A 13,887-nucleotide genomic window follows, 5' to 3' on the forward strand; every position below is an offset into this window, starting at 1 on the left:
CAGGGCTTGGGCTGTGTACGCAGAGGCCTGGGCCACATCCTGACCCTGCTTCTCCTTCACTGTGAGGCCTCGGCAGGCCTTCCCCTTCCCCTCACCCACTTCTAGGGGCCCACGCAGCGCTAAGAGTTGGGATTCTATACAGGTGGAAGCACTGCCCCGGCCCTGGAGGTGGAGGGCAGGGAGGCGGGAGGGAAGTTCTATGCAGGGACCCTAGTTCCAGAGCCCGAGCGTCCCCAGCCCTGGGACGGCTTCCCTGCTGCTGCTGGTAGGTACCTTCCACGCTTTGCTTTGTCTTCAACAGAGCCCACCTCCCTAAACAAGTAGAAGGAGACTGGAGCGTGACTTTGGAGTTCGTCAGAGGGACGTTTAACTGTCCTTCTGCAGCTCACAAGCTCTGTGACCTCGCATATGTCACTCCTGCTCTCTGAGCCTCAGTTTCTTTGTGCAATGTGGGCAGTTCCTATCTCAAAGGTTTTTGGGCGGTTTTTTTCAAGCGATGAAGGCAAAGTCCCCGCACAGTGCCAGGACGTGGTCAGGACTCGGGTTCACTGGCATCTCTTCATGTCACCTCCCCCACAAAGACCAGCAGAACGTGCACTTACTGTGCATAGTGACCCTGACGACCGCTTCTTGCTGCCCTCTTCCCTGGATGTGTAGAGAGCAGGATGTGGCCAAGAAGGTGGGATCCTGGCACCGCCACTGGCCGTGAAACCTGGTTCCTGGCCTGTAAAGTGAGGAGCCGTAGTCAACGCCTGCCAGCTGGTTGCAAGGAGGGAGGAACAGGACAGGGAATGGCTGAAGCAGAGCCCTGGACGGGGAGGCACTGGTACTCTGTCCCTCCTCTGTCCTCCTGTCCTGCCTTCCTCAGGGACTGAACCCAGTCAGGCTGAGTGTCGACTAGTTACATTTTTCAGATTTCTCCTAGAATTAGAAACTTTTTTCAAACCTAAGAAAACCGGGGCACTTGGGTGGCTCAGTCAGTTAAGCATCCAACTCTTGATTTTGGCTCAGGTCCGGTTTGTGAGTTCAAGTCCCATATCGGGCTCTGTGTTGATAGTGCGGCGTCTGCCTGGAATTCTCTGTCTCCCTCTCTCTGCCCCTCCCCTGCTCACACGCACGCTCTCTCTCTCCCTCTCTCGAAAATAAACAAACATATAAAAAATAAAATCTAAGAAATCTCTATTAACAGAAATGCTTAGGCTAATGAGCTGTTCTGCTTTCTTAGCTCCCTAATTGCTGGCTCGCAACAGGGCCTGGAAGATAGCAGCCCTCGGTATAAACATTAACGTGATAGAAGGTAAAGTAAAAAGTCTCTTTTCCCCCACAGCCTTTCTTGTGAAGATGGTTCCAAAAGCCAGTGGTCCCTTCCTCCCTTTAGTAAAGAGGGTGTGGAAACTTCCAGAATGTTTCTTGCCTTTGAGGATTTGTAACACCTCGTAGTCACCACGCAGACTAATCCGAGAGGATGTAGGTGTGGCACGTGCAGGAAATGAGGAGACCCTGCCTGCACCCTGGACATGCTCTGGCAACTACCTGCTTTGATTTTCCATCACATCCTTTACTTTGGTTTGGTTTACCTCTGCCTCTTTCTTCTCACTGCCGCATACAGCCCCCTAGTCCTCTTGACGGGTTAATGAAGGCCCTGTCTCCAGCTGGATCCGGTTTTCCCTGTTGTCAGCCTTCAGTTCAGCTTTAATGTTGCCCTAAAAGCGTGTGAAGGGTTATGAGTAAATGCTGGGGATACGGTAGGATTTCAGAAACTCCCTGCAGTGCTGTCATCTCCGAGGTGCCCCGGTCAGTCCAGTGCGTGTCCTCACCAGGTGAGGACTCATCGTCAGGCAGAGTCTGGGCAAGAGGCCACCTCTCTCTGCCTTTCCCGTCAGCACACCGTAGATGTGGGCCCAGAGGGACTGCAGGAACTCAGGGTGGTGACTCCTGACTTTGGGGTGACTCAGGAACTGGCCTCAGACCTGGAGAGGGTGGTACCCTTGTCGCACGGAGCCTTCTACAGGCCCAGGCCTCCCTGGTGCCCCTGCGAAGGGGTGTGTTCTGTCTGCAGCCTGAGCAGGAAAGCTTCCGGTCTGGCTTCAGAGCTCTCTCCCCGGGCTCTCTTGAGCCTTGGAAGGGGTCCTCTGCGGGGCAAAGGTTTTTGTCACCATGCACGGGCTCCGGGGGGGCTACTGTGCCAACATGCACCGTGGCTCAGGCACAAAGGCGAGACCGCCAGGTGAGGGTCTGCATGCGCTGGCCTGAGTTGCTTAAATAGAAATAGAAAGTCCAGAAAGAGTCCCAGAAACACACAAATTTAGGACACAGCAGAGGTCACTTCAGATTGGTAGAGAAAAGACAGTTCATTAACGAAATGGACAGCTTGCTGCCTAGGAAAAAAAATAACTGAATCCTGACTCTTGAACTTCACTTAAAAAAAATTGTAGATTAAAGATTTAATGGTAAAAATGAAAAATTACAGGAAGAAAATATGCAAGAATTGTTTTTAAAAATCTTGAAGAGGGGAGGTCTTTCTCAGCCTGATAGAACTAAGAGAAGCTCTACGGGATATAGGTACAGACCAATAGATTTCTGCACGAACAAAGCCAACATGAAAGTCAAAAGAGAAGTGACAAACTGGAAAAAACGAATGTCTAACTATTTCCAGATAATAGGTTAATTTCCTTACTTTTATTTATTTTTGAGAGAGAAAAAGCGCTTATCAGAGAGGGGCAGAGAGAGAGGGGAGAGAGAATCCCAAGCAAGCTCCACACTGTCAGCACAGAGCCCAACGTAGGGCTTGAACCCACGAACCGTGAGATTATGACCTGAGCCCAGGTAGGATGCTTAACCGACTGAGCCATTCAGATGCCCTGATTTCCTTAGTTTTTAATGTATTTCTACAAATCAAGTACAGAAAAGATCAGTACCTCCAGATATATATATATATAAAGATATAAAGGGATAATTGCTGGAAAAGGAGGTATGGATGTCCCCCACACATGTGGCCCCAGAGCGTATGGACAAGACAGCTGGGCTGAATCCTGGGTCCATGCTTACATATGTGTGACCCTGCAAGTTGTTCATGCTCTCTAGGCTCAGTCTCCTGAGCTATAAAGTGGGGGTAACGATAGTCCCTTTTATTAAATGGGTCACCAAGTCTAAAGCCTGTAGAACATGGAGTGGGGCAGGAATCACAATGTAAATACCTGATAGATAAGGAGCGCCTAGGGTGGCTCGGCTGGCTGAGCATCCAGCCATTGGTTTCAGCTCAGGTCATGATCCCAGCGTCGTGGAATCAAGCCCTACCTCGGGCTCCGCGCTGAGCAGAGAACCTGCTTAAGATTCTCTTTCTCTCTCTCCTGCTCACACACGCACACGTGCTCTCTCTCGCTCAAGTAAAAAATAAAAATAAATAAATACTTGACAAAACCTGAAAAGGTGCTGAAGCTTCCCCTGTGAGTGGGATGCTTTTACAATAGGAAGTGTGCAGTGATAAGCCATTTCTCTGCAATTGTTGCCGACAGTGTGACAAATCTAGCACTCGTGTCATTGATGGGAATATAAATGTGTGTTAGACTTCCAGACACACATATCCTTTGACCAAGCAGTCTTTCTTGATAACTGTCCCAGAAATGATGCACATATGGGGGTATTCATGCAGTACTATTTGTAAAAGCTGGAATTGGAAATAGTCATCGTGCAGCAGGGACCTAGTTAAAATAATTTATAATAGGTCCCTAACCTGGATGATCATGCGGCTTTTAAAAAAAGAGGCAGGTCTAAATATCCTGATGTGAAGCAATCTCCTGTATACCTGTAAAACGTACCTCGTTTTATTGTGCTCCGCTTTATTGCACTTGGAAGATCCTGCATTTTTTACAAACGGAAGAAGGTTTGTGGTAACCCTGCGTCGATCAAGTCTGTCAGTGCCATGTTTCCAACAGCATTTGCTCACTTGGTGTGTCTGTGTCATATTTTGGCAATTCTTGCAATATTCCAAATTTTTTCTTTATTATTATTTTACGGTGATCTGTGATCAGTGATTGTAACTCACTGAAAGCTCAGATGATGGTTAACATTTTTTTTTTTAGCAGTTCTTTGTAATTAAGGTATGTACTTTTTTAGACATAATGCCATTGTATACTTAATAGGCGATATAGCATAGTAAACATATGGTATGCCCTGAGAAACCAAAACATTCACTTTACTCACTTTATTGCTGTGGTCTGCAACCAAACACATGAGATCTCTGAGGTATGCCTGTATATTAAGTAGTAAGAGTAAGGTGTTGAACAAGATGTACAAGAATTCCGTTTGTGAGAGAAGGAAACTGGCCTCAGAGGGACATCCAGAAAAGTGGTACCAGTTGCCTCTGTGTTGGGGGGGGGCGGGGTGCTGTGGCTGAAGGTGGGGCAGAATGCACGAGTTTTCGTGGATCATAATCTGAAAAGACTTACCTGATGACGCTACTGTGAGGCATAAAGCCTCATCATAGAGGTTGGGGACAGGGAGCAGCCAGGTCTTAGCCCCACCGCCAGATGTGTGGCCTCGGCAAGTTCCTGACCTCCCTGCCTCCTTTTCTGCATCCTTAACACGAGGATGAAAAGGATCCACCGCACAGGGGCGTGAGTGTGAACTGGTGTGTCCGGGTCACAAGCTCTGGGGCCTGTCATCTAGCAGGCACGTGCACAGTGAGTGCCAGACCTCCCTCTCCTCCCCGTCAGGGGTCAGGTTCATGGCCCAACTCTGGCACCCCCCCAGCTCCCAGGGCCAGAAGACTTTCTCTGACATCTCTCCGCTTTGAGACTCCTCTCCTCCCTGGGTTGAGGCTGGTTCCTTGGCTGACCACCTGACGTGGCTGTCGCAGCCTTCGAGTTAGGAAAGCATGTCTGTGAGGAAGCTTGGGCTGGTCCACCCGCCCTTCACCTCGGATGGTTGTGGAACCCGCCCCCGAGAAGCGCGTGGACACAGAGTGGGGCCAGGGCTGTGCCTGGGCCTGACATGCCGGACCCTGCCCCGGGTTCGGCTGTGGCCCGCGTCACTGCCCTGTGCACATTCGGAGCCCCGGCGCTGCCCAGCCCGCCGGGGGGCCGCTCGGGCGGGAGTGGGCCGTCTGGGCAGACTTGTGTGCTGTGCACCTCGGACTCCTGCCTACACAAGACTCTTGCTGCCTGGCCCGGCCTCCCTGGGGAGCTCGGGGTCTCCGTCCCTCTCAGCGCTCGTGCTAGAGGAGGGGCCACGCAAGGCTGCCGTCAGCCACCCGTTCACGAGGACGCTCACGTGAACCTCTTCTGCTTCCAGGGGCCTAACGTGATGGAAGAGCAAGACCTGCGGGAGATTGGCATCAGTGACCCACAGCACCGGCGGAAGCTGCTCCAGGCGGCACGGTCCCTGCCCAAGGTGACCGCTGACAGCTCGGTGGCCTCGGCCTGTGCCGAGACAGGGCCCTGTCCCCGACGCCACCTGGACCCAGAATAGGGAAGGAGCTTGGCTCCAGGGCACGCAGATCGCCACAGGCTGTCTGTCTCTCATCTCGAGGGACACAGCGGGCAGCACAGAGGCCTGTTTACTTTCTTGCCAAGTCCCGGGGCCTGGAGACTCAGCAAGACTAAGGACAGTTGGGGACCCGGTACAGGCTCTGGAGGGAGGCTCCAGACCCCTGCCCAGCACAGGAGCTGGTACCCACAGGTTTGGCCTGTCACCTGGAGCCTCTTGGGGTCTTTCCTGACTCACCGGAGACCAGGCCAGCCTGCACCGACCCCTGACGTCAGCCCCTCCCCAGGAAAGGCAGAGGGGTGCTCAGGGCAGCAGGGGAGGCAGTTTTTCCCTGGGGGAGCCAGGGGCTGGTAGGCCCAAGCCTCTCCCCCTCGACTATGGTGGTGCTAAGTCCAGGGTACCCAGAGCTGGGGAAGCATGAACAAGTCCCAGCAGTGGGGCCAGTGCCTACTTCACAGGAACATACCATGTTGTCCCACCAAGTCTGTGACCTTGTCATAGCTCAGTGGGAACCCCTCTGCAAACCTTTCTCCCATCGAGCTGTATCCACTAGGGCCGTCTTCCCCAACCCTGGAATGCTCCGGTGACCCCAGATGGGGGAGCCGGGACCAGAGCAGTGGTACAAAGGGCTGTGTGAAGGGAGGAGACTCTGGTCCTCTGGACTTTTGTCCCATGAGTGCTGAGATGTCAGTCCTACTGCCCCTTCTTGCCCCACAGGTGAAAGCTCTGGGCTATGACGGCAACAGCCCCCCATCAGTGCCCTCCTGGCTGGACTCCCTCGGTCTGCAGGACTACGTCCATTCCTTCCTGTCAAGTGGCTACAGTTCCATTGACACTGTGAAAAACCTCTGGGAACTGGAGCTTGTCAACGTGAGTGTAGCCTCTGCTCAGGCCAGACCTGACCCACGAGGGTACGGCCTGGGGCTGGGAGGAGAGCTACAGGCGTAGGTGTGGCCTGACCCCTCCTCTCACCCCTGCCCAGGTCCTGAAAGTCCACCTGCTCGGCCATCGCAAGCGCATCATCGCCTCCCTCGCAGACAGGCCCTATGAGGAGCCACCCCAGAAGCCCCCGCGGTTTTCCCAGCTGAGAGTGAGTTGGGGAGGGGTGGAAAGGGATCGGTGGGTGTTCTTCATATTGCTAGGAATTAAAGAGAATTCTTGAGAGATTCTTTAGAGACACTCTGATCTCTATAGTAGGGGAGTGAACGATCCTTCCCCTCTTGTTGTTGGACCAGTTCTGCCCCTGGGCCCAAGGAGCACAGAGCAGGAGTTGTTGGGCTGGTCATTTATCAATTACATGCCTCCCATCTACATCAGAAGCTTGACAGGGCCTATAATAAAGGATTCTGTTTAAATATATGTAGAAAGTAAAATGTTAGAAAAAGTAGCACAGCAAATATCGAAATCCCAGCAGCTGCTGGTGACAGAGCCAGTGGGGCAGGCAGGGGGCAGGAGGAGCCCCCTTTCCAGCAGTCTGACGTGAACCTGAAACAAGACTTGAAATCCACAGTGGGACCTGTGCCCTCCCCAAGTCTTTGGAAGGAAAATCCCTGCACTTGGGGTGGGCTAGAGAACCTGTGGTTTTATTTATTTTTTTAATAAATTGTTTTTAATGTTTACTTATTTTGAGAGAGAGAGAGAAAGAGAGCGTGCGCACAAGCAGGAGGACAGAGAGAGAGGGAGACACAGAATCTGAAGCAGGCTCCAAGCTCTGAGCTGTCAGCACAGAGCCCGATGAACAGCTTGAACTCACGAACAGTGAGATCATGACCTGAGCTGAAGTCAGATACTTAACCGACTGAGCCACCCAGGCGCCCCTGATTTTATTTATTTTTAAATGTTTGTTTATTCTGAAAGAAAAAGCTCGCGGGCACGCCCACGTGAGCACAAGCAGGAGAGGGGCCGAGAGAGAGAATCTCAAGCAGGCTCCACACTCAGAGCAGTGCCTGACAAAGAGCTCGATCCCATGTCCCTAGGATCATGACCTGAGCCAAAACCAAGAGCCACCCAGGTGTCCTGAGAACTTGTGGTTTTAAAATCCTCATGGATGCTTTGTGCTGAAGCCAGATAATCCCTGACTGCAGGTTAGACTCTGAGGGCCCACGCTGAGGTCTGGGACAGGCTCTGTTCCCAGACCTGTGAGACTGAGCCCCTGACGAGCACTGGGCCCCGAGCAGGGCCCTCCGAGCCTCAGCCCATGGACGGCAGCCTCATGGCGTGGGCGTTACACAGGAGACCGGCCTGAGGAGCAATGCACAGCTGACATTCAGTCGTGAAGACCTGAGGAGACAGGGGCTCAGGGTGCTGACTGGCAGCGCTGTGTATTTTCTCAAAAAGAGCTTTGGATTTGGCCACGGGCCCCAGAGATCTTCAGTGAATTGTGACCGATGATTCCATCTTTGCTGAGTATCAAAGTGGCTTCCCAGCCCTGTAACCATCCCTTTCCCCGTGTGGCTTCAGGCCAAGGAGGGTGCAAGTGAACTGGGGGTGCCCCCGGTGGCTGCTTGCCCGCCCTGCTTGTCACCAGGGCTTCTTGACTCCGGGAAGAATTTGGTTGGTTTGACTGTACCTGGGCTGGGCCCAGAGGCGAGGTTCCCCACCGGCTCCTGGCCCGGCGTGCCATCTGTTTGGTGCCTGCTTGGTGTTGGTCCTTAGCTTAATGCCCGTTCTGACGGGTACACCTGCCCATGTGGGGCCCTAACCAGCCCCAGGACTGGCTGACACCTCCAGTCTAGGGACTGATCTGATAGGTTCCAAGGTTTACCTGGGTTTCTCTCCGCTGCAGTGCCAGGACTTGCTCTCCCAGACATCATCCCCGCTGAGCCAGAATGACTCCTGCACTGGCCGCTCCGCTGACCTGCTGCTGCCTCCTGGGGACACGGGCAGGAGGCGGCATGACAGTCTTCATGACCCTGCGGCACCTTCTCGAGCGGAGCGCTTCAGAATCCAGGTGGGGCAGGAGGGGAGCTGTGAACGGGGGTCCCCAGACCCCTCCACTGCCCCTGTATCCCCGCGTCAGCAGCAGGAGGAGGACCCCGCCTCCTCCCCCTCAGCCCCACCCAGCCTGTGTCTGACGTCCAGCCCCGAGACTCCTCGGCTGTGACCACCTGGCTGTGGTCAGCTGTCACTGCAAGGGCCTTTCCTGTATCTAATGTGGCCTCAGAAGTTCAGATCCACTGTCTCCTCTTTGACTACAGCCTCTCCCTTCCAGCCCCTCAGGCTACCGGCCCTGTTTCTCCGCCTCTTGGCTGCTTCTTGGCCCCCTCTTGCTTGTCCTGCCTGTACCCCAGAACTGCTTTCTCCCCTCCTCATCTCCACACCCTGCACCCTGCCTGCCCAGCAGAACTGCAGCCTGGGTCAGACCCTGTTCTTCCTGCTACATTTCTGCAGCCCAGTGTCGGGCGCAGCTGGGAGACACGTGTGGCTGTGCCATCTACTCTCACAGACCCACCAGCCGCTGCTGGGCCCTAGGCCGCCCTGAAGCCCTTGCCCTAGGTTGGCCCCATCCTGCACTCCTTGCTCGCGTCTGACAGGGCATTGCGTTCAGGGCTCCCAGATGTATTCAGGCCCCACCTGTCCGGCTTCCTGCCTTACACAGATTCCAGGCTTTGTCTCTTATCCCCCACCTTGGCCTGCTGGTCACAAGATTGACAGGTGTCCCTCATCCCCTCTCACCCGCCACCCCCCACCGCTAAGGTGAACTTGAAATTCACTGCTTTTTCCTCTCTCCCTTTTTTTTAAAGGTTTTATGGAGGGAGGGAGAGAGAGAGAGAGAGAGAGAACACAGCAGGGAGGGGCAGAGAGAGAGGGAGAGAGGGAGAATCCCAAGCAGGCTCCGTGCTGTCACACAGAGCCCAACATTGGGCTCGATCTCATGAACAGTGAGATCATGACCTGAGCCAAAATCCAGAGTCGGATACTTAACTGCCTGAGCCACCCGGGCGTCCCTGCTTTTTTTCTCTTGCTCATACTTCTCCTCTCCAGCACCTGCGGATTTCCTTCACCTTTCACCAGCACAGCCATGACTTTGACGAGATTGGAAAAGCATGTTGTCCAAAAGTTTTAGTTACTCCATATGAGGAGACTTCTGCACAGTGCTGGGAATGGAGGTCGTAAATGTTTCCTAAATTTCTTCCCGCCTCCCCACTTCTACCAGTGCCCTGGTAGAAGGACCCCGTCACCTAGCACCTGGATTTCAGTGGCCTCCTACCCTCTCCCCCACCCCAGCTTCCACCTCAGGGAACACTACAGAAGGTCTCCCTAGCACTGGATACTTGCCCACCCCAGAATCACGTGGGGTGATCCCTGACTTGGATGTGAGGCTCCCAGGGACCTGGCTCCTGCTCCCCATCCTTTATGCTTTGTGCTTGTTTTCTCCTCTCTGGTTTTAGTCATTTCCCGTCTCCACCTCAGAGCCTTCCTGACTGAGCCTGCTCTCAGGTGGCTTAGGTCCTGCATCTCTGGTGGGGATGGGCCTCACCTTCGCCACAGTGCCTCTGCATGGCTTGTCTGTCCCCTGCCCTCCCCACCTGCTCTTGAACCCCGTGTGGCTGGCTTCTTTGCCCTTGGGTGGGCTGGAGCTCTCAGAGAGCCCATGAGTTCCTCTGGAGTGGGCAAGCAGACCTGTGACCCTGCGTGTTCTACAGGAAGAGCACCGCGAGGCCAAGCTGACCCTTCGACCCCCCAGCCTGGCCGCCCCCTATGCCCCTGTGCAGAGTTGGCAGCACCAGCCGGAGAAACTCATCTTCGAGTCCTGCGGTTATGAAGCTAATGTGAGTTGCCCCTGCTGCCCATCTCTCCTGGCTGGGACCAGGGCTCCAGTGCTGTTCTGTACATCTCAGACGCCCCCAGCACCTAGGGAGAAGGGGGGCCTCCCAGCTAGGATGGGGGAAGGGAGTTGGGAGAGGAAACCCTTTGGCTCTGGTCCCAAATTGGTTGGGTCGCCCTGCATGATAACACAGGACTTCCTAAGCCCAGTTACTGCCTGCTCCTTCAGTATCTGGGCTCCATGTTGATCAAAGATCTTCGAGGGACAGAATCCACCCAAGACGCCTGTGCCAAGATGCGGGTAGGTTGTCCGGGGCGGGGGGGTGGGAGGGGGCCGGCTGGGATAGGAGGCATCAATTTGCAGCCACCTGGGCCCTCCCACGCTGTGTACAGGGGGAGGCCGGGGCCTGCGGGATCCAAGGGGCTTGGCCTTGAGAAGGGACATTCACAGGACAACTCCTTGTTTCGCATAGAAATCCACCGAACACATGAAGAAGATCCCCACCATCATTTTGTCCATCACGTACAAAGGTGTCAAGTTCATCGATGCCTCCAACAAGGTGTGCTTCTCACAAACACTATTGGCGGGAGGGGACCCCCCCCCCCCATGCCTCACCCCCCCACAAGCTGGGCGTCATACCTAGGGTGTCCCCAGCCCTGTTTATTTCTCTTCATTGCTACCACCTCGCCCAGATGCTTGCCACTCGGCTGCCACACATCCTGATCCCAGGACCCTGCCCTCGTGACAGGCGACTATTGTCTTCCTCAGCATGGGTCCTGTGGGCCTCTTACCTGTTCACGGGCCCTTCACGGTGTGATTCTCTTCATGAGCAAAGGGCTCCCCCGACACCCCGCACTTGGAACCCCACCCTCCTGAAACCCTCCCCGCCTTGCCCCTGCCCTGGGCTGGAGAGCTGGTGGTCAGATGTGAACATTTTACTCCCTCGGTTACTGTGATCACAGGTGGAAACCTCTAAACCTAAGTCAGGTGAGGTTAGACACTGTCCCCACCCCCACCAAACAAATCGGAGAGAGAAGTAGTGGCATATTCGGCTACACCCCGGGCAGGGACAGAGAAAGGTGGGTGACATAAAGGGGCTGAGGTGTGCCTCAGGGGGCGGGAGAATTCCAGACCCTGCTTTCCCCCGGCAGAACGTCATCGCGGAGCATGAGATCCGGAACATTTCCTGTGCGGCCCAGGACCCAGAGGACCTCTGTACCTTTGCCTACATCACCAAGGACCTGCAGACCAGCCACCACTATTGCCATGTTTTCAGCACGGTGGATGTGGTGGGTGGAGTCCCACCCCTGGGCACGGCCGGAGGGGGCCTGCATCCAGATGGCCTCAGTGCAGTGCTGTCCTGGTGCATGGGTGACACTTAGGAAATGTTTTGGTTCCGAATGAGGCCCCGGGAGCCATCCAGTCCAGTCCCTTTTATACAGTGAGGAGACTGAAGCACACAGAATGAGAGGCGCATCCAGGGTTCCAGTGACCAGGCTTTTCCCACTTCTCCCCAGGTGTTTCTTAGGTCAGCCAAGGTCTCCCCCAGGCTCTTTGTCAACCCACCACCCTATCCTCTATCAGCAGTCTCCCTGAAACGTCCTCTGTCTCCCTCTTGGGGGCAGCAGTGCCCTCCTGACATGGCCGTAGGCTTCCTTCTCCCAGATTCATGCCCAGGCTGGGCTCTTGTGCCCAGGGACAGCGATGCAGCAGGGACTCCCTCTGCCCGGAGACAAGGCCCCCGGCCCTCTCCTCATCCCCCGTCTTCTGTCCAGATCCCTGCCGTCCTTGGGGAGAGCAGCTGGTTCGCAAGTCTCTGTGGCTTCTGGAACACAGACGGCTAGGCATCCTCAGCCCCGGGACCTCAGTGCTTGCTCCTGGCCTGGCATGAGACTCGGGGCTCTGCCGCTTGCTGGCTGTGCAGTCTTAGAAGTTCCCTCTCCCCGGCTCCTCATCCCAAAAGGGGCTATAATGTGACCGGCTTCGTGGGGTTGTGTTGAAGGTTAAGCGAGCTCATCTACCCCATACTCGTAGTTCCTGGCACTTCCCCTGTAGCTCACATTTTCCACATCCAGTCATTTCTGCCGTAACACAACATATGTGCTTCTAACAATCAACATGCTACATAAAGTCACACAGTAAACACCAGGGTTTGGGGAGGATCGAACTGGGGACACAACACTCAGAAACTTTATCAGTGACACACTAGAAAAGATAGGAACCTAATAAAAACACCGGCACCGCTTTGTTCATATTAAGTGGTTAAGGCATACATAGGTGTCACAGCAGGACCCTACCTTGAGAAGGACCTAAAGTTGGCCGCCCCCGGCGGCCCATTTGCCAGGGGAAAAGAAGGCAGAGAGATGAAAAGAGAGACACCCGGATGGAGGGACAGGGTGCAAGGAGGGTGCGGAGCGGCACAGACAGGTGGTGAGGTGGCAGGCCCCGGGGTCTCCGGGGAAAGCTGAGACGCTGGGTGGAGACGGCGCCGCTGGGCCTGACTGGCAGGCCAGCTGGGTGCGGGCTTGGTCCCCTAGTGTTTACAAAGTCCTGCTTGAGGAAACAAGACGTGTGTGATGCTCAGATTGTTCCCCAGCGTTATCAGTCACTTTGGGACAGATTTGTGTTTTCAAGCCCGGTGTTCTGAATTGGCCGAACCCTAACCTGTTCAGGGGTCACCTATGCTCAGGGCTGTGAGGCCAGGGCAGGGGTTCGAGCAAACGGATGAGGTGGCTCTTCAGTCTCGTGTGCTAAAGTCACGCTCTGTCTCCTCCCAGAATCTGACCTACGAGATCATCCTGACGCTGGGGCAGGCGTTCGAAGTGGCCTACCAGCTGGCCCTGCAGGCCCAAAAGTCCAGGCCGATGGGGGCCTCCGCTGCCGAGACGGTTGAAACAAAGTCTTCCAAACCGGTGCCTAAGCCTCGGGTCGGCGTGAGGAAGTCAGCAGTACGTGGACCGCGGCCGCCAAGAACCCCCTCTCCCCGGGATTCGAGGGCTTGGGTGGAGGGGGCTCCAGGAGGGTCTTCTCACGCTGCGGCCGGCCGGCTGGCCCCTTGGGGAAGCACCGTTATTTCCTCTCACGGGAGGTGGACAGCTGTCCCCCCCCCCCCCCCACACGGGCTTCTGTCCCCTCCCTTGCCAGGCACCACCAGGGCCCAGCCGGTGGCCGGCGTGGGGCTGCAGAGAGCGTGGCCCGCAGCGAGCCCCCAGTAACGTCACCCTGTGTCTGTGTCTGCTTTGCTCTGCGCCCCAGGTGCCGCTGCCCCCCGATAGTCGCTGTTGTTACTGTCACACCTGCACCACCCATCGTCCTTCTTACCTACCGCTGCCGTCTGTTAGTCCTGGAGTCAAGGTCTTTACAGCTCCTGCTGTCTGTGTGTCAGTCTCCCCGAAGTGACCGTGAGCTCTCTGAGACACTAGTGGCCTCCCCCTCTCTGCCTGCGTGACATTCTTTCCTGAGCTCCCCCCCCCTCCCCGCCATCCCTGTCTGTGCTTTAGCTCTCTGTTTCTCTGTGTGTCCTCTCTCCAGAGGGGCGCTCCAATGGGGCGCCCATTGTGGTCTTGCCCAGGGTGCGCTCTCTGGTCCCGCCTGAGGCTTGGAATTTCCCAGCCCCTCGCCCCCCTTCCTGT

At 55.3% G+C, this 13,887-nt stretch overlaps 1 protein-coding gene across 8 annotated transcripts in view; it reads left to right on the plus strand.

The window, feature by feature from the left end:
- The window catches only part of ANKS1A (ankyrin repeat and sterile alpha motif domain containing 1A), a 179,091-nt gene that overhangs the window by 160,517 nt on the left and 4,687 nt on the right, over nucleotides 1–13,887 (plus strand). For 6 of the 8 annotated variants that reach the window (XM_042938509.1, XM_042938507.1, XM_042938510.1 and 3 more), the window contains 10 exons: nucleotides 5,293–5,391; nucleotides 6,205–6,357; nucleotides 6,470–6,577; nucleotides 8,273–8,437; nucleotides 10,134–10,259; nucleotides 10,484–10,555; nucleotides 10,728–10,814; nucleotides 11,407–11,544; nucleotides 13,033–13,203; nucleotides 13,511–13,609. In XM_042938509.1, coding sequence (XP_042794443.1) covers nucleotides 5,293–5,391; nucleotides 6,205–6,357; nucleotides 6,470–6,577; nucleotides 8,273–8,437; nucleotides 10,134–10,259; nucleotides 10,484–10,555; nucleotides 10,728–10,814; nucleotides 11,407–11,544; nucleotides 13,033–13,203; nucleotides 13,511–13,609 — 1,218 coding nt within the window. The remainder of the gene's footprint in view (nucleotides 1–5,292; nucleotides 5,392–6,204; nucleotides 6,358–6,469; nucleotides 6,578–8,272; nucleotides 8,438–10,133; nucleotides 10,260–10,483; nucleotides 10,556–10,727; nucleotides 10,815–11,406; nucleotides 11,545–13,032; nucleotides 13,204–13,510; nucleotides 13,610–13,887) is intronic. The other 2 variants (XM_042938511.1, XM_042938512.1) reach the window with 1 other exon arrangement.

Source organism: Panthera leo, chromosome B2, assembly GCF_018350215.1.
Source record: "Panthera leo isolate Ple1 chromosome B2, P.leo_Ple1_pat1.1, whole genome shotgun sequence".
Taxonomy (NCBI): domain Eukaryota; kingdom Metazoa; phylum Chordata; class Mammalia; order Carnivora; family Felidae; genus Panthera; species Panthera leo.